Genomic DNA, 19,396 nt, shown 5'->3' with positions numbered 1-19,396 from the left:
TTGGCCAGGGAAGGCTCAGTGAATTATTGTCCGAAAGCAATTGAAATTTTTACCCCCTTTCTTCCCTTCGAGGTTTGCGCCTCAAAAAGTTTTCGATCAGAAAAAAAGTTTGCTCAGTCGGTTTAAGTTTTTTTTCTTTAAAAAAAAATCCAGAAGCCGTTCGTTCGGTGGCGTTCAGTTGTCTTTTTCTCCCCCCTCCTCTCTCTCTCTCAAAAAAGAGCTCCCTCTTTCAGTGAGCGCTGGAAGCACCGCCGCGGCCGCCGCTCGGGGTTGATGTGAGGAGATTGAAGCGGCAGCAGGAGGAGGAGGCCCTTTGTTTGCGGCTCGCGCTCTTCTCTCACTGCTGCCGGTTCGGCCGACCGGCGCGCGCTTTAACTGAACAATTAAAACAAAACAAGAATACAAAAAAAGGTGAGAACATTTCTTTTAATTTTTTTAAATATAGTCTATTAACCGAGATCTGGTCTTACGAATGCAAATGATTATAGTTTCACCCCCAAAAAAGCCCAAACCAATTGCATTTTTCAACAAAAAAATTGGATAGAAAAAAACTGGAGCAATGTGTGTGATGCATGCAAGTAGTTCTCCTTTATCTTTGTCCAGATATAAAGTACCGATTGCTAAAGATGCATCGACCTAAGGTACAGAGATCCATCTGCAACGATTGCTTTATCCTATTTGTGTGCTGCCTATTTGCATGATTAAAAAATGTACAGACGCCCAGATTTTTGCTTAATTTGACAAATGCACAATTTGCTAACAAATTAGTTGTACTAACCCATCTTTTGCCATTGCAGTCGATCATTTATCTCATTGTACTTCAAAGCTAGGTGCGTGTTCAGATATTAGTATAATTTACTATGTATCGATTTGATGCATATATGATGGGTCAAGTCACCCAATCGATGTTAGTGTTACCTTTCTTAATCGCGGAATACAATATTACCTAAAAGTATGTCTCGAACAAGATAGATCGAGGCATTTTAGGGCTTTTTTTCCTTGGGAGTCTTTGATGTTTTCACCGGTAAATTAGTTCTGTTAATTTCGAGCCCCTTCGAAATCGTCGCTGTTTCGGATGCCTAAAATTTAAAATAGTAATTGTCACCGGCTATTCTGTGTGTGCCATCGGTCGTGAATCTGATCGAACATTTGTTTACACATTTGCTCAATACCTTTTCTAGTGCTCTATGGTCTTTAGACAGCATGCTCAACCAATCCAGACAGCAAGAAACGCCCTAGACAGAAGACGGGGTGGATGGAAACTGTGATTTAATTTATTTGTTAATTTACATATAGGGATTCACGTGAGTTCACTCGGTGACAATTCTGGATGTTTTATGATGTTGATAATATTAGGGATGGGATAAGTTGATGGCGATAATGTTAAAATGTGCACCTCTGGACCGGTTGCCGGCTGTGACGTTGCTGTAAAATGGCGCGAGTACTGCTCCACTGCAGACATGAATAGATTTAGGGATTCCCAGTTTTGTAATTAAGTAGAAATGTTTGGCACGTGTTCTTTGGAGAAATCTTATCGGGACCCAACTGTTATCAGGTCCTTTATGTTGCAAACCACGGTACAGAAATGCAGGAAATTGCATTTAGAACTGTTTTGCATCAAATGAAATAGTTTCATTTTTTCTAGACTTTGTGTTATAAATGCATTTTTTAAAATAAATTTAATTTGGAGTGTTTTTTCTTTTCTGTGCAGTAAACTAATGGCAAAACATTTTTCCACTTGCGTGCACGGCCGCCCCCACCCATGTTGTAGTGCAGCCATGCAGAGAGTGAAAATCAATACTCGGTGCAGCAGGAGGCGCTCTTCAGAGGCTGGTTTTGAGGCTTCAGATGCAGGATAAGGAGTTGTTATTGAAAGAAGTGCTCCATTAGAAAATGCTGGCGCTCCCAGTACAGCGCCACCTGTAGCTTGGGCGCTGAATGCAGTGACTGAAAACTTTGGGTTACATACAAAGCACAGGCTGACATAATATATGTGCAATGCAAGTATGTAATTACTTTAATACACCAGCATTTCACCAGATGTATGTTTCCATTGGTGCTGTTTCATGAATATTTAATGATTACTAAGCTGCATGTACAAAATATCCATATTACTGAAACTCCCCCCTTTGTGTAACTAGATGCCTTTAGTGCCAGGCAAAATGTGCATTAGTGAAAAATGATGGTAAATGTGAAATTAAGTGTATTTGGGCATTATTTAAAGAATGACTGAACCAAGGAAATGGAGCTGAGCCCAAGATCAGATCAGCCATGATCTTATTAAATGGTGGAGCAGGCTCGAGGGGCTAAATGGCCTATTCCTGTTTCTTATGTAAGTTGTGTTAGTGACTAGCCAACTCAGCCAAGGAATTGGTTCTGGTTGGTTGGTACTATCATCCAAGTAAAGCATCTGTGACTTGTAGCATGATGGTTTGAGTTGGATGTTTCAAAAGGTGGTTGTGAACGTCAAAATTAGTTGGCTTAGTGAGACATAGAAATTTCTTGGTTATAATTGGCATAGTAATCACATCTGTTGCTGTTTGCCATAAGGTTATCTTAATGTGCAAACCTTAATTGGGGGGTACTGAGAAGTTCTGATGGCATCCTGTGCCATTCCCATCTATTTGAATAGAATAGGACAAATATCTTGTCTTTTTAGCTGGGAATGTTCTTTAGATTCAGATATCTAGTTCTATTCTAAATCTAAACTAGTTGGTCAGATTTTTTTCAAAAAACAATTTAGGTTGCTACATGATCCACAATAGTGTACTGTACTTTTATAAAGAACTACAGAATAAGGCACACTGTAGATCTGATTTAACAAGACATATAGGGCTAGAAATTCCACAAAATTCACCACCGCTGGATTGCTGCCCAAAAAAACACAAGATTATTAAATTAATACCGGCAAAAAATTGGTGGAAAAAATTCTCATCGGTAAACGTGATCCTGAGCAAATTGGGTGGTACTTACTTAAAATTTAGTCTGAGGCTACGGGTTGGGTTTGGGGGGGGGGGGGGGGGGGGAACAAAAATGTTTCCAAAAAATCAAACATTCTCGGGACCCTTTTCCATTTAATCACAAAGAATTAAGAAAAAATGGTTTCTCATGGGCGCTTTTTTTCCTACCTACCTACGGGTCACCGCTGTGACCAAACTTGGGCATAAGTGCTTTTTCCGGCGGTCCGCTCCCCAGCAATATTTCAAGATTGCCGGCGGAACTCTGTAGGAATTCCCTCCGGGTGGTTTACCGCCAAGAAATCAGGCGGAAATGGTGCTGAAATTCTAGCCCATAACCTTTTGCACAGCAAGATGTGATTTAAATCAAAAGCCTTGGATCCAGTGTAGTAGCAATTTGTAATATTTCACATTGCTGTGGATGTAGATTGCATTAATATGAGAGAATGATATGCCAATCCTTTTGTAAGTGTGAAGACTTACCAATTTTAAGTTTAAAGCTGTAGGTGGTAAGATTCTACTTGTTTTTTTACTTTTATAATTCTTCATTGACATGCATCCTTCCTGTATGTTTGGGAAGTTTTTCGAAGACAAAAAAAGTGTAGATTTTATTTCAGATCAAATAAGTTAGGATTTTATAGCGAATCACAAGTACATATTGCAGTACAGCTAGTCACCTTTTTCCTCCAGCACAGAAGTTCTGTTTTCAGTTGTGATGCACATGATTTCTTTGTACTTGTTGTTTTCCTCCTTTCCTTCCTGTATGAATGCACTGTGAGCTCGTTTCGATTGTTGCAGTAGAGTTTATTGTCCTCTGAAAATGAAAAAGGAAGTGTACTATGTTTATATGAATTGGGGGGGACGGGACTTTATTATATATGGCTTTTAAAATTGATGTACACTTGCATCTGTTTTTATAAAACTTTTTCTCTTTTTGCCTGTTTTTCGAAGATGTTGACTTGTGCTGAGGTATGATACTAGGCGGATTGGCTGCCTTGTAGCATCTTGTCCAAGGGGTTATTTTTCACAATGAACTTTGCAGGTTATTTGACTGGGGTTTCATAGCCATGCCTGATCTTAGTGGCATCTGATATCCCAATAGGGATTATTGGGAAGTAGTCAGGAGTGAGAAGCTGGTGATTTTTTTCTTCCTTTCCCCTCCCCACACCAGCACGTGGTGAAATAATTGTAATAGCTCTACTAATGCCTGGCTGAGAATAGCTAACTTGGCACATATTTGTAATCAAACCTGAGACACATCTAGCTTGTATAGCCCAGTCACACTGCTTTACCAACTGAACCATTGGGGGTGCTGAAGAGCTAATTCTTGCATTCCATGTAAGCATTTTTAACCATTGGGCTACTGGCAGCTCCAGGGAATTGCAAGTTTCCTGGTTACTTTGTTTGCAGATCACACTTTGTGGTGGCAAAACAAATGATAATGTATAGCAATGAAGCAGCTATTTTGGTGTCTGGATAAATTTTACCGCTTTAATATCTTTATGCTACTATCAGTTTTAAATGTTTCTAAAAATTCTTTACTTAGCCCATTTCTTTTCAACTTTATTTCTAATAAAATTAGAATAAAATATGCTACTTAAGAATTGTTTTCCTGAACTACTTTGGAGGGGACGTATAATGTTTAAAATTGAGCTTTGGCTGAAAAACAACTGGAGAGACGGGATAGAAAAATAAACAATTGAGCACAACAATTTAGGATTAACTTGGTGCTGCCATTGATGTGATGCCGTTGACTTTTGATGAGTTCTTCAAGCATCAGTTAAGTTCATGTCCTCTGGAAATTTCACCCTGACGAGAGAACGCATTGTTGGTGCTCCAAAGGTTACACAGATGGGACTTGATTGAAAACGTATAGTGTATATATATATTTAACCTAATCATTTTGAAGTCCTAACATTAAGCTTGCAATTTAGCATCATGTTCCTTAACCTTGTGACTAGTAAATTTCTACTTCTCAAGTAAGTGCTAATTTTCACCTTGGGCTCAGATAATTAAGAGTAGATTAAGTGTTGAGGTAGTGTTTCATTAATAGCGGATGGTCTGAATATTAACTTTTTTGCTATTCTAAGTAAAACATCCATTTCACTAAAAGCTCTTTAATTATTGGAAGATCTGTACTATGCTTATGCTTCCAATATTCTAATACTGGTATTAATCATCAAAAAATGTACTTTTTTAAAAAGGTGAGATTTGTTGTGGTCCTATCACTGATGGCAGGGTGGAATTACTGTAATAGTACTTCCAGCATCAAAGGGGGCATTCATGGGAAGGATGCAGATTTGATGCCTTTGACTTATGAAGATGCATCTATGCGTATGATTAGACTGCTGTCGACAAGGAAATTACAGTTGATGCATTGCTTATCTAGAAGCTGTATATTGTTGAACTCCTTTTAAGTGATTGTCTATTGTGATGTGTAAACTTGAGACCGATCTCTTGTAGTAGAATATAACTATTAAGAATGTAAGAAATAAGAGCAGGAGTAGGCCATTTGGCCCCTCGAGCCTGCTGTGCCATTCAATAAGATCATGGCTGATCTGAATATGGACTCAGCTCCCCGTAACCCATTACTCCTTTATCGCTCAAACATCTGTCTATCTCCGCCTTAAATATATTCAATGATCCAGCCTCCACAGCTCTCGGGCAGAGAATTCCATAGATTTACAACCCTCAAAGAAATTTCTCCTTATCTCCACCTTAGTCTTACAATATGTCCCTAGTTTTAGTTTCCCCTATGAGTGGAAATATCCACCTTGTCGAGCCCCCTCATTATTTTATAAGTTTCAATAAGATCATCTCATTCTTCTGAACTCCAGTGTGTATAGGCCCAACCTACTCAACCTATCCTCGTAAGTCAACCCCCTCATCTCTGGAATCAATCTAGTGAACCTTCTCTGAACAACCTCCAATGCAAGTATCCTTCCTTAAATACGGAGACCAAAACTGCACGCAGTACTCCAGGTGTGGCCTCATCAATACCCTGTACAATTGTAGCAGAACTTCTGCTTTTATACTCTATACCCCTTGCAATAAAGGCCAACATTCCATTTGCCTTCCTAATCACTTGCTGTACCTGCATACTAACTTTTTGTGTTTCACATTCTAGGACAACTTGGATTCATTGCACAGGCTGTACTGTTACAGATGAAAAAATAATTCCTTAAACATAACATAATATAGCACCAAGTCCAGCAGTTAATGCATTTTAGAAACACAGTTTTGGGTCTTGGAGCTTGAGGATTAATTAAATTAAGCTAAGAAATTGACAGGTTCTGGTCCCGAAACTTAGAATGCGAATACTTTTTAAACATACAGTGGGAGTCTGCAATGTGTATGGACTAGAAATGACTGCTTTCCCATGTTCTATATTAGGAAAGTGGAAAATTTGCAGGGGTGGGGGGTTGTTTATTTATAAACCTGACCAGGAGTGGTGGTTAATTTTTTTTTAATGAAAGTTTTAAAAGTTGCCACGAACAACTAATTACTTTTGAAGTAATTATGTAGGTGAAATACATTCGGTGGTGTGCATTGTTGGCAGCTGTCTGACCATTGTAGTTTGCAGTCTGTGGTATCTGTTTAACTGAGCTTGGAAACATTTAAACCCCTCTAAACAGTAAGGGGGAAGGATAGATTTTATACTCCCATTTATGATTTGGTACAAATAGCAAACAGGCAAATTGCTTTGTAAATAGGTGTGTCTAAATGTGTTTAGCATTATTTCCTTATGCAGCATTTGTGTGGTTGCATGCCATACTAGTTTTGCTCAGACTTAGAAAGTGAAAGTTAGTTGCTTTGGGGGATGCGGTTAATGTACATTTACATTCAGTCAGAGATTGAAAACTTTACTGACTTTAAGCATAATGATTTGCAGTGAGATGTAATGATACGACCTCTGCGCCAATGTGAATTTCTTCTGTTAAAACTCGAGTCTCAGGTTTGATCCCGATTGGGGCCACAGCACTATACTAAATTCAGTTCAAATAAGAGCATAAACGACTGAACTTCTAAACAATATATTTTATCATGAACCATTAATTAGAGGTTACAGATACAGGGTATTTGGTCAGCCCGTTTGCAATTGCTATCACACCTCAATTTCTTTGGATTATTTTTGTGAACTTGATTATATTAGGCTTACACAATTTTGTAAAAGTTGTCCATAATCTCATCCGGTACAGCAGTGGGTGTTTTGGAGTTGCCCTAACTGCTTTTAGATAAGGATGGGAAAATATTGGGCAGAGTTCCTGTTCCTGATCATTTTCCAGTAACTCCTTTTTTATGTGTGTATGCATGTACATCTGGTGAGGATGAGATTTTACATAGCTAATGTTCCTGCTCTTGATCATTATCCATTGAATCCTAAAGGGAAGTGCCTGCATGCAGATATTGGTGAGGTAAGATTAACCTTGGCTATAATGCTCCCATGGTGGATTCCTTGACACATTGACCAGCCATGTGGCCAAGAGTAACAGTCTTGTAAGGCTCTGCTTTGGGGCAGTTGGCATATAAATTAGAGGAAACTGAGTGCATCTAATCTGTGTGTTGTTACAGAGAGAAAGAGGAAGAATGGCATCAAATGAATTGAAATATACTGAGGGGGAGAATTGGAACATTGGAAAAAGTAGCAATATCTGATTAAATGACATCCACTATGCATAGAAAATGGACATCTTTTACAAAATTGTGTAAGCCTAATATAATCAAGTTCACAAAAATAATCCAAAGAAATTGAAGTGTGATAGCAATTGCAAACGGGCTGACCAAATACCCTGTACCTGTAACCTCTAATTAATGGTTCATGATAAAATATATTGTTTAGAAGTTCAGTCGTTTATGCTCTTATTTGAACTGAATTTAGTATAGTGCTGTGGCCCCAATCGGGGCAAACGTTGGATAGTCTATCTGACAAATGTAGATGTATGTGGAGCAGGCATTTAAATTAAGCGTTTATTCCTTTCTTGCTCAAATTGCTGCGGGAATTGTCTGCAGTGGGAATGAGACAGTTTGAAACTTGGAAACAGCATAGGCCTATATGATTAAAAGCTCAGGTTTAGAAATATTGGTTTAGATATAGGGAATGGTTTCAGCATGTCCTGTTGACTTCGACTTTGGCAAATTTAAGTGTATATAGAAGCTTTTAATGGAACTACATATTTAATTATAAAAGCCCTTTTTCTTGGTACTTCAATAATGTACAAATAGTCATCGAGGTTGTCCCATGTATCTGTTAACATGTTTGTATTCTCATTTAGTAAACCCCTCAAAACGGTTTTTCTTTATGCAACAGCTAAATGATTTTTCCTCAGTCAAAAAGTCAGTGTTATGCTGACTTTCAAAAAAGTTAGTCATACAGAGTAATTTTTATTTTTATTAAAGTTCTATTAAACTGCAGGCCCGAGTTTGGTCAAACCTAAGTTCCTCCCATGTACCGTCGAAAGGACCGCTAAGATCCTGACGGTACTTTGGGCGGAAGTTGGTGGAAAACATTTGGGGGTGGGGGGGGGCGTGTTAGGCGAAAAAAATGGACGTTATATGTCAATTCTGGGTGACAAATGCGATCCTTGGTAAAGTAACAACGAGGATACAGTTGGGCCCAGGGATGGGGGGAACCGGGAAAAAAATGTTCCAACAAATGGGGGGGGGGGGGGGGGGACCATTACAAATCCTTCAGAAGACCCTATCCAACAAAATAGCTGTAAAAGAAATGACGAAAACCAGTTCACTAGCCTTTTCCTGCAGGTCTTCATATCTACTGTTCAGGTAAGACCTGCCTCCAAGCGGCGGTCTTTTCTGTTGCTGGAGCGGAGGACCGCCCGGATCAATCTCTGGAGGGAGTGGGCGGGAGGACCTTTGTTGGCGTTGCACGCCAGCGGACGCTCCCCAGCGGTCTTCTCTCCCCGCCAGCCTGAGGGCCTCACCAAACTCACTCTGAGGAGAGAGCGCTGAAAAAACAGGGAGACCCTCGGCGGTGGCCGGTAGTAAGTTCACCAAATTCGGGCCCTATATATTTTATTAAAGTTGAAAACCCAATTTTGTTTCATTGATATGGACAATCGTTGTGTTCTGGATGTTTTGAAGTACCAGTACTTGGGAGAATTTTCAATTACTCCTGCAAATAGTAAAGTAACTGCAATATGTAGTTTGTTAATCTGCCTGCTGGTATATATTTAATTGTCTTGTGTCAAAAAAATGAAGATAAACAACCCAATTGCCATATAAATTATGTATTGGCTTGTTGTGCAATTGAGATTGTCCCTAGTCTGATCACTTTTTGTAGACTTGTAAGGTAGGGGATAGCAAGATTGTGGATAGCAGACATAATCTAAGTTGATGTAAAAAAAAAAATCAGCCAACTGAATGGAAAAACAAGTTCGAATGAAAAGATAGGTTTCAGTTGAATTGTAATTTCAAAGTCACTGGGGAAAGCGTGAAAGGTGTCGAGTATCTGATGGCAGGTACAGTGAAAGGAGTTAATATTTCTGCATTTTGGGATCACAGTTTAACCTGGTAGCATGGACACTTCCTTTATATATTTGGAAAAAATTGCACTGTAATTAGTTGATTCGGTGTACAATCACAGACTGAATTTGTTAACCATCAATGTTTTCACAGGAATGTTGATCTGTGCAATACTATGATAGAAACTAGGACAAAAATCTCTTGACAAGTCACCTTTCAATTTCAGAGTAGGTATCTAAACAACATTTTTCTGCAGGGGAGGGGGCAGAGCCTTTTTGTAACTTAGTGGACAGGTTTGATTGCAGATCACACATTAAAGCTGATATTTATGTATTTGGAAAAAAAAAATCTTATTTCCCATAATTTTACATCAACTTTTCCTATTTTAAACATTGCTACTTACCCTAAAAAAAAATCGACATTTTCCCAATGTGTTACTGTTGCTTGTAGAGTTGATTTTTGAATTGTTTTGCTTAAAATATATATTTTGCATCCTGTGCATATAATGCAAAATGATTTCAGTGAGAAATTGGAGGGTGTCAGTATCTATCTTTTTTTCTGCAATCTGTCATTGTTCGCAGAAAATTAACTCCATGTGCGTTTGTATGTATAATTGTGTGTGTGTGTGTGTGTCAGCAAAATAATAAAGCTAAAGGATAACAATTGGATCAATTAATGTGTATAATTTGAGGATGGGCAAACAATCTGCTTCCTTTAATGAGAAAATAGATTTTTCACTTTCTATTTACTATTCTATAAATGCCTCAACATGGTTATTATGAGGCAGTATATGTTTATAAAGCTACCAAAACCTCAACTGCTTTGTTACCTGAGATAGGAATGTGTTGTAATTGCTGTTATTTTTGACTGCCACCCTCCTAAATATGAGGCTAATTTGAGATGCTTGTTATGGCCCCTTCAATCCTTTTAAAGCAAATAGAAAAGGAAGCTTCATGCATAGCTGGTTTGAGAAGTCAAGGAATCATCCATAGAATGCACAAAAATGCCTTGTGTGTCGACTGGAGAATTCTGGGTGCAGCATAGCATCATATGCATTGCATTGTTTGGGTCCCTTGGCTAAGGATTTCAACTTCCTGAGAAGACATTGGTGTGTGTTTATAGCATAGAAAGGAAGTATTAAATGTTCCTAAATAAATCCTTAGTTCCATGGTTGTATTGTGGAATACACAAGTAAATAAACCAATATTAAATTTAATTTATAATGTCTGTATTTATAAATTACAGCCTTCGGTGCCAACTGTCAGCTTTTGGGAGACTTTAGTATTGTTTTGTAATCTAAATGTATATTCTTAAGGAGACTGTTTTATTTTCTTAGCTAGAATAGTTTGGCTAGTGTCTGCCACCATCATTTCTTGGGCTGAATCCTGATAAATGTGTGAAGTGCTTTGAACAAAGTTTTCTAATAGATTTGTGCGTTAGAATGTTATCAGAATTGTTTTGGACTTGGGAATATATTTATTCAAATTTGACTATGCTAGCAAAATTACTTCAAATTATTTTCATTCATGCTATATACGAGTTGCTAAAAGATGAAAATTTGTATAAAGGTCCATTGTAAAACCACTTCTCGTATAATTCTAAAATAGATGGGATCAATACATTGAGCAAATGTGTTGAGCATAAACCAGCAACTGTATGAAGATTAACGCACGCTGTATGTGAGGATTGTCAGTGCTGTGATGGCAGCTATATTGTGAAATGAAGGTTCTTGCACTCCATCACACACTTATTGTGCCTATGCTAATGCACACAATTGGGTCAAAACAATGCATTTGAGCAATTGGTTACGTTGATGTGGAATTTTGAGATTGATGAACGGATAACTTATGTTTCCAAACAAATATTGGTAATTTCAGCAGCTGCTTTTGAGGGAAGGTAAAAGAACTCATTCAAGTCTTCACGTGATAGTTCTTTTGTTTTGGTCTTTACACGGCTCTGTTGAGTTTGCAATTTTGAAAATCTTTTGTGAACTATTACAGTTCAAGATTCTCTGTTTTTGCAACATGTTTTCAATTATGGTGAAGATCAGTTTGAACTTCATGCGGGATGACATTGTGATTTGGATTGATTAGGAAAGGCATTTTGTACTTGTACTCCTAATGTTTGACTTGTGACCTCAGTTAGTTTAATCATTTTGTAAATTGCTTAATATTACCAGATAATTGAGTTTGTTGTAATACATTGACCTGCTGGGAACAATAGCAACAACTTGCATACATTATGTAAATGCCATGTAGAAAAATGTCCTGTTACTTCACCGAGGCATAAGGAAAACGGTGCCAAGCCAAAGAGATTAGGAAGGGTGACCAAAAGCTTGGTTGAAGAGGTGAGTTTTAAGAAGGATTCTTAAAGGTGAAGGGGGAGCAAATTAGGGAGAGAGACTTGAGCAGCTAAAGGCCTAAACCCAAATTTGGGGGGGTGGGAGTGGTGGCGGCAGCAGAGAGTAGGTTACCACAAGATGTTGGTGTTGGAGGAATAGTAATTGTTGAACACGGGATGTTCGAGATAGTGAGGGGCAAGTCAATGGAGACATTTTAACAGCTGGAAGAGATTTTTAAATTTAAGGAATTGGGAGGCTGGGTACTAATGTACGTCAGCAAGGGCAGGTATGATAGGCGAGCGTGACTTGATGTGGGATATGATATGGGTAACTGGTTTCGATCAGCTGAAGTTTACAGAGAGTGGAAATGGAGGTTGGCTAGGAGAGCACTGGAGTAATTGAGCCTGTAGGTGGCAACGGCATGAACGAGGATTGTAGCAGTAAATGGTGAGCACTGTTAGAGGTGGAAGTAAATAAGGATATGAGATTGAAAGCTCAGCTCTGCGTCAAAACAAGACACAGGCGGTGAACAATCTGGTTTGTTCTGAGGTAGTGATAAGGGATAGAATCAATGACTAGGGTAAGGAATTTGTGTCAGCTGCCAAAGACTGGCTTTGGTATTCCCACTGTTTAGCTGGAAGCATTTATGGCTCCTCCAAGGCTGGATGTTGATAGTGGAGGAGGTGGTGTAGAGGTGGGCACCGACAGAGTACATGTGCAAGCTGTCATCACATCTTTCTTGTAATAGTCGGCAAACAGCAGCATGAAGAGATGGAGGGGGTCAAGGATGGATCCTTGAGGAAATCTGACTCTTAAGATAAGATAACCCATTAAATTTTCACTTTCAAAAATTGTCTGAACTATGCTAATTTGGAATGCATTTTTTTTTTAAATGACATCTAAAATAAAACAAGCAGATTGTGCACACAATTGCTGAAGCAGCTTGACTAGGTTTGTGAAAAATGAGTTCTTTAGTGACATTGCAGATCTGCTTGAACATGGGAAATCTTTTGTTGCAACAGTTTTGAATGGGTTTTTGAGTAGTATTTGTGACTCCTTTTAGATTGAGTTTTAAAAAATATATAAATAATGTGATGTGTCTGATGTATGCACATAATATATGAATTTTATGGGGGGGATTTATGTTACTGTGCAAAAACAGGCCATTCTGCTGGTTTTTCTTCAATTAACCACTTGGCCTAAATCCCACTCTCCTGTACCCTTTCAAGCAGCTATCTTATTTTTAAATAGTTACATCAACAAGGCGAATGGTACTTTTAAACTTTGCTACATATCAATTCTCTTTGTTTTGTGGGAAGGCAGTGTAAATTGTTGCCATTTGCTCCAAATAACTGCAAGCCAATGTCCTAATAGGCAAATGATCCCAGCTATAGTGGCAGTGGAAAATGTCCTAGTTTTGAGATAGACCAAGCATGGAATTAAATTGCACAGAGGGGGATCATCAATTCTTCGTTTTGGTGCTCTCTGGTTCCATTGCACTCTTCCTCTTCAATTTAAAAAAAAATGTTTGCTAACTTTTAATAGTTTTGCCATTGAATATCAGTAAAGAGTGTGCTTGTTTGTGCTTTTGACGAGACATTTTTAATCTTTGCTTGCAGTTTCCTTGCTGATCAGTGATATTGAGCACAGTGAATTTGCAAGATAACGTGCTAATTTTGTGTTTTCTCCCTTGTCCACGTGTCTCACAATCTGACGCCTTCTCATTTTGGGAGGTGAACAAGAGCAGCCAGATGTAACTATTCATGGACTGTATCATTGGGGTGGCTAATAGCTGGAACTCAAAGTAGGTGGAAGCTCGCACTATTATGCTTCAGCATGTTGTACCTCAATATGCTATATGCATTTACATAGCTTCTCTGGGGCATGCAGTTCTTTACTAAATCTCCCCCAGCCCCTATCTTGTGGCATCAACTTTATAATTGTAATGGTTTTTTTGTGTTAACTATAAAATTCTACTTGGCAGTCAGGTTTGGGCAACTTACTTTATTGCTTTGGCATGCTGAAAAACAAAGCAACTTCCTCACTTGCTAGTAACATTGGTGTATTTTTCACCTATAAGTTTCACGCCACAGGCCCTTGATTTTTCTGTAGTATAATTCCAGTCATGATCCAAGCCATTTCACCCAAAAAGGTATTTGTTATCTGTGAGTTGCAGAGTTCCATCCCTCATGCAGCAGTGTGAATGGAAATGATATGGGAATAAGAGAAAAGAAAATCAAGTTGTCCCACGTTGCAACAAGGAAAAAGAAGTAGCAAAGAGATAAGTCTTGGAATAGGGCTGCCTAGAAGACGATTTGTGGGATTGGCCAAACTGTAGTGAGTAACGGGATCAAAGCAGTGTAGGTATTTTTTTTTTTGATTTAAATTTGACTTTCACTTTCGATTAAACCTGGTATATAATTGTGCAGGGTATTTCAACCAAGTCCTGTTTTCATCCAGTGTCCACACATGAGTACTTTGTTAAGGAGGGTGCTACTCAGAAAAGTGATTGTGCTTGGAGAACCATATTATACAGATAAGATTCTAAGAACATTCTAAAGAAAAATGATAGCAGTCATCTTTAAAATATGAGATCAGGCAGAAGGTGGTACCTTTTTTTTTGTTGAAATTATTGCTTGTTCTACAATCCTGATTAATCTCAAAGATATAAGGTACTGGGTAAATGAGAAATGGCTCATATAATGTTGACAACTTGAGGAATAAGTGATGAATTGGTCAATGAATGCATAGGTTTTGTTGGCTTGGTAGTGATGGTGCTGGTTTGTTGATGAAACATTGAAGATAACTGATGGGTGCTGACTGGGTTACCAGTATATCGGATGGAACCTTTTTTTGAATCAGTTGGCCATTCCTAAATTTCTTGTGTGCTTGTACAGTATGTGACTAATTTCATGGCTTGGAAAATTACACACTAGTTAATCACTGTTAAGGAAAATGTGGTTTTTGGGCCTTGTTAGATACAATAATATCAAGATGTGTATACCATGTTGGTACTAAGACCTGATGCAATAATGTAGGCATAGTATTTAAATACATTGGTTGTGATTTTGTACAGCAATTCTATTTATACCACTGAGCAGCTCCACTAGTGCATCTAAGTCTGCATGCTTATGTATGCATCTTCTAATGTGCACAAGTAGCTGTTTACAGATCTAAATCTGGCTCACCATTTTATACTGACAAGTATTAGCATACATTTGGCCTATTTTTGTGACCTGCCTTTGAGACAGATAATGTTTATGGCAGTGCAATTTTGTGAACCTGTTTGTGGTGGCAAATGGATTAGCTTGTATGATGAATTGGGCTTCAATTTGCCTCTAAATAGGACTTCCATAATATTTGTAGGCTTGTTATGTGAAGTAATTATTGTACATTCCAAGTGGGTGCAAAGAGAGAGTAGCTTGATCAGGATGTGTTTAACTCCTTCCATGAATTCCAAAAGAAGTCTGCCTCTTCAAATGCTGCTTTTGTGTGTAGTGTATGGAGGATTGCAAATGAAAGTTGTTAACTGTCCATTTCATGTTTTTTAAATTTCAGTTTAATTAAATTATGCTCATCATCTTAACATTTCACCCTTCTCTCTGCTTTGTATTGTGACATTGGTTCCTGAATCTGAATTTACTAAGTTGGGCTTTACTTGTGCGGCTTGCATGCTGTTATTAAAAAAAAAAAGTTACTAATCCGATAATTCTGCACTTTTATGGCTGGGAATAATTATAAAGGACTAAAACTTATTTCAAATTTCTTTCCATAAGCTCATTTACTTAGCCTCCTTGGTTGGAAAAAGCTGATAAAATACATTGTTACTGTTGAGAGTGAAGGAAGAAAGAAATTGTGCACTGCAGTAACAAGGTGTACTCCTTTAGTGGTTTACAGTATGGATTGTCTAATAACCTAATTGGACAATCTAATTTTTCATCTAGTCTCCCATGAGTAGGTGTGTAGTATGAAACCTTTGTTATGCTATAAACTGTAGTGTGCTCTTCTCATGTTCTACTCTCTTGCTAATGCATCATAAGCTTGTATAACATCATCTTGTTAGGGTATTGTGGTATTCCTTAGGTTATCTCTGAGATAGCTTACAACAGACTGATGCAATTTGCTTTTGCTACATTGATTACATTTTTTTAATTCTGAAGCATGCGATAATTATGGCATGCTTAGCTAAGTTAACATTTTATATAGTATTTTTTTGGTCAGCTTAGTGTCCGGCATTCATGGAAAGCTCTCGCCGTGCATAAAATTCTCCAAACAAAGCTACTTGGAAATCCACAGTATTTGAATTTTCATTTGTCTGATGGAGTACGTATTCTCTTCGCAGAAGAACACAAGTTAGGTTTGTAACAGTCAAAGCTCCGGAACACCCAAATATCAGTAGTTGGAGTTTAACTGACTAAGAATATGCAACTTACCAGCACAGAGACTAGCAAGCTTCTTGCTGCTTGTTTAGGTAGGATCACTCTGATCATTAAAGTGCTGTTTTTCAGAATTATCTGGAGCTAAGTGGGGAGAATCCCTGCCCCCAATGGGAGTTCCTTTGTATCTAGAAGCTGGCTAACCAATCATGAAAGGTGCCCTGAGCTACAAAACTAGATCTAGCAGAGGCCGTGCTTCATGTCCCCACACCTAAAGTGGGTTTGTCACTATTTGATCATTACACAACTGATGACTCTGGTTTTGAGTCCTAGCTGAGATAACAGTTACCAGGAGCTCCTCCTGATAACTAGTTACAAAATGTGAGTGCATTGTTGCCCTAATGTGTGTAATTTCCTGCCAAGTGGTAATCAGATGGAGGGAGACTTCAGGAGTAACTCCTTGTTTCTCCAATCCAATTAAGTTAGGCACTGAAGCCTAAATATATGAGCAATCCCTGCCTCCAGTAACAATTTTCAGCATTTGTTATCCCATGCTCCAGTTTCCATACCAGTTTTATGATGAACATCTGCCTTGAGTGCTAAAATGATCTATGCAAGATAGATCGTTAGTCACCTTCATGTTCTTGGTGTCCAAATGCAGTGTTGTGTACTCGTCACAACAGGTCCAGGTCCTGTAGAAAGGGATTTGGTAAAGACATGCCTGTCGTGAGACTAAATGCACCTCCAAAGCCCTGTAATAGATTGGTGTAGGCTGGAGCGCGCTCTCCCAGCAATTATAAACCTATTTCTCCACAACTTTACCTCGTGGGATCCTGGATCATTCATTTGGGCCACATTTCTCAGAGCTCTCATGAAGGCAGATGCAATACATTAAGTCTGTATGTTGAAGCACATTCCCAAAGAGCAGTGTTTAAGCTATAATTGACACCCACTAGAACTCTGGGCCAGATACTTACATCTTTAGTAATGCCATTTTTGAGATTTCTTCTTCAAACATATAGAACCATAGTACTAGACCTTTAAAATGGCAAATGTAGCACAGTAGATCCCAGATGAGCTCACCAAAAATGTATCTTTGAAAAGAATGGAACAATTGTTTAACCTGTGGAGACGTCCTATATGATTATTTAACACATAATTGAGGATGATAAACAAGCTTATCTCAAATTAGTTTCACAAGGCTGCAGTTTGATGACTTTGCTGATCAGTGTTCTTTCTCAAACTGTAGCTTTGATTTGTTATGGACTAATTTTAATTTCCCCCGTGGCTGAGGCATTGTAACTTTGATACGTTTTTTAAAAAGCTTAGTGTGTTTTTCATCATATCTTCATAAGAACATCTTTTAGTTTAATAGTATTCGTCAAAAGTTGTGCTTTATTTCCTACAGAAATCCCCTCATCAGCAAACTGTTAAATCTGGAGATAAAAGTTCAGGTGAGATTTTATTTCATGTATAAATATTGCAGCTTTAAATTTGGATATCTGATGTTCTAAATATTACATTTTCCTCCAGGGCATGCATACTGATTTCTAATGAGTGCACTAAATATCGAAGAAGCTTCTGGCAGACACACGTGTCTCTCAGCTGCAATTTGGAACTTTGATTATGTGGACTTTTCCCATTAATCAGTAATCATAGACGTTTCCTTCTCAGCTGAAAGCAATTGCCATTCAGGTTCCCCTTAAATTTGAGCCTCGGTTAATTTCCAGAAAACTTGTTCTGAATATGTAAGACTCAAAAGTCTGCCTTACTCGTTTCACAAGATTTAAAAATTAGTGTACAAGTAAACTCCTGCTCTCTCTAACTGTCATGGAAGTGTTCTTAAATATTTAGCAGTTTGTGCTCTGAACATGGTGGGTATAGTTCCAGAAGCACTAGCAGCCTTCAGCACCTTGCCTAATAGTTGTTCTTCATGAGAATGTCGGCAGACTATTTGAGTGTGGCGAGCATCACATTGGAGCCTGAACCTGTCCTCGCATTGTCCACCTGTGTGCTTTCCAGCAGGGGAAGCTGATTGGAAACCCTGGCTGGCTTTTTTCCCCATCTTTCTTGCCTGGGACATTGATGCTAATTATAGTACCCACACTGCCCCAGCTGAGAACAGATAGCTCATCACAGACCAATGAACAAACCTGGGACCATTCTGGTCTGTATGTAAGCACACATCATGCAGTGACTTTACCCATTGCAGATTTTTTTTTAAGTCTAATGTATGAGCTATGTACACCAGTGATTTTAACTAAAGGAACATTTGACTCTTTAAATTTTGTAAATTTCAATAATTTGCTCATAGGCCTACTTTATTTTGTGTTCCGAGAATATGTGCCATACACTTCCCCCCCGCCCCCCCTCCCAGAGGGAGGGGAACGTTGATCATATCATTTGCTTTGAGGCTTCTACATTTACTGCTGTCTAACTCGGGGGTATTAATAACTGTATGTAAGATCTTGGGCATAAACTCATTGTCTCTTACTATGCCAATTTGGTCCACTCCTGGAATGCTTTGTAATATTTCTTTAAATAGACATTTTGTATTCCATTGTTCACCCTGCCCCCATAGTTTTTAATATTTCCCAACTTTTCTCTCTCCTCATCTCTCTTGAAAGTGCTAACATTTGATTAGTTTTGGTTTTGAGGGTACTGGCAGTGCTGTACTGCCTCACTGAAGTGACTATTCTTCATGTATGAATCTAGACAATTAATTTTGTCAAGCTGTTAGAGACCACCACATACTAGGCTAATCCTATTCTGGCTAAACATCCATACACATATACTTTGCAGCAGGGACATTGTTGTCTCAGCTAACTTACCACAAACCAGAATCAAACCTATTCAGGTCTTTCCAACAGACATTTTGCTAAAATGAATAAATTTCAGTATTAACATCACACACATTTCAGTATTAACATCACAACTGTTTAATGCAGGCATTGTAAGTTACTTGATTTAGAAGTACAGAACTGTAGAATCTGTTAATTTACAATCCCCTCTAATTTGTAAATGTTTTTCCTATTCAGTAAATTGCTTTTTTAGTGCTGTCCTTAGTTGGTCAGATGGTCCCTTCCTCCCTAATCCGTGTGTTAGTGTCAATCTGCGTGTTAACACACATCCAAGTTTTTGTGGGCTCCACAGGCATGTACCACAGAGGTCATATAGAATTTAATGTCATGTTCCCTTTAATTTGCATATATTTCATGGTGCTCATACTAACCAGTCATTTT

At 38.4% G+C, this 19,396-nt stretch overlaps 1 protein-coding gene across 4 annotated transcripts in view; it reads left to right on the top strand.

Annotated features, from left to right (window-relative positions):
* Positions 1-19,396, top strand: part of adnpb (activity-dependent neuroprotector homeobox b) — a 28,708-nt gene continuing 9,312 nt past the window's right edge. Inside the window, exons 1-3 of one of the 4 annotated variants that reach the window (XM_070896029.1) lie at positions 1-411; positions 604-641; positions 17,563-17,608. In XM_070896029.1, the coding sequence (XP_070752130.1) occupies positions 627-641; positions 17,563-17,608 (61 nt within the window). In that variant the 5' untranslated portion in view covers positions 1-411; positions 604-626. Of the gene's footprint in view, positions 412-603; positions 642-1,239; positions 1,305-17,560; positions 17,609-19,396 lie in introns of those variants that run through there. The other 3 variants (XM_070896032.1, XM_070896031.1, XM_070896033.1) reach the window with 3 other exon arrangements.

This window comes from Pristiophorus japonicus, chromosome 12 (assembly GCF_044704955.1).
Source record: "Pristiophorus japonicus isolate sPriJap1 chromosome 12, sPriJap1.hap1, whole genome shotgun sequence".
Taxonomy (NCBI): domain Eukaryota; kingdom Metazoa; phylum Chordata; class Chondrichthyes; family Pristiophoridae; genus Pristiophorus; species Pristiophorus japonicus.
Note: the sequence above shows the minus strand (reverse complement) of the source record. Positions and strands in the feature narration are given on the sequence as shown.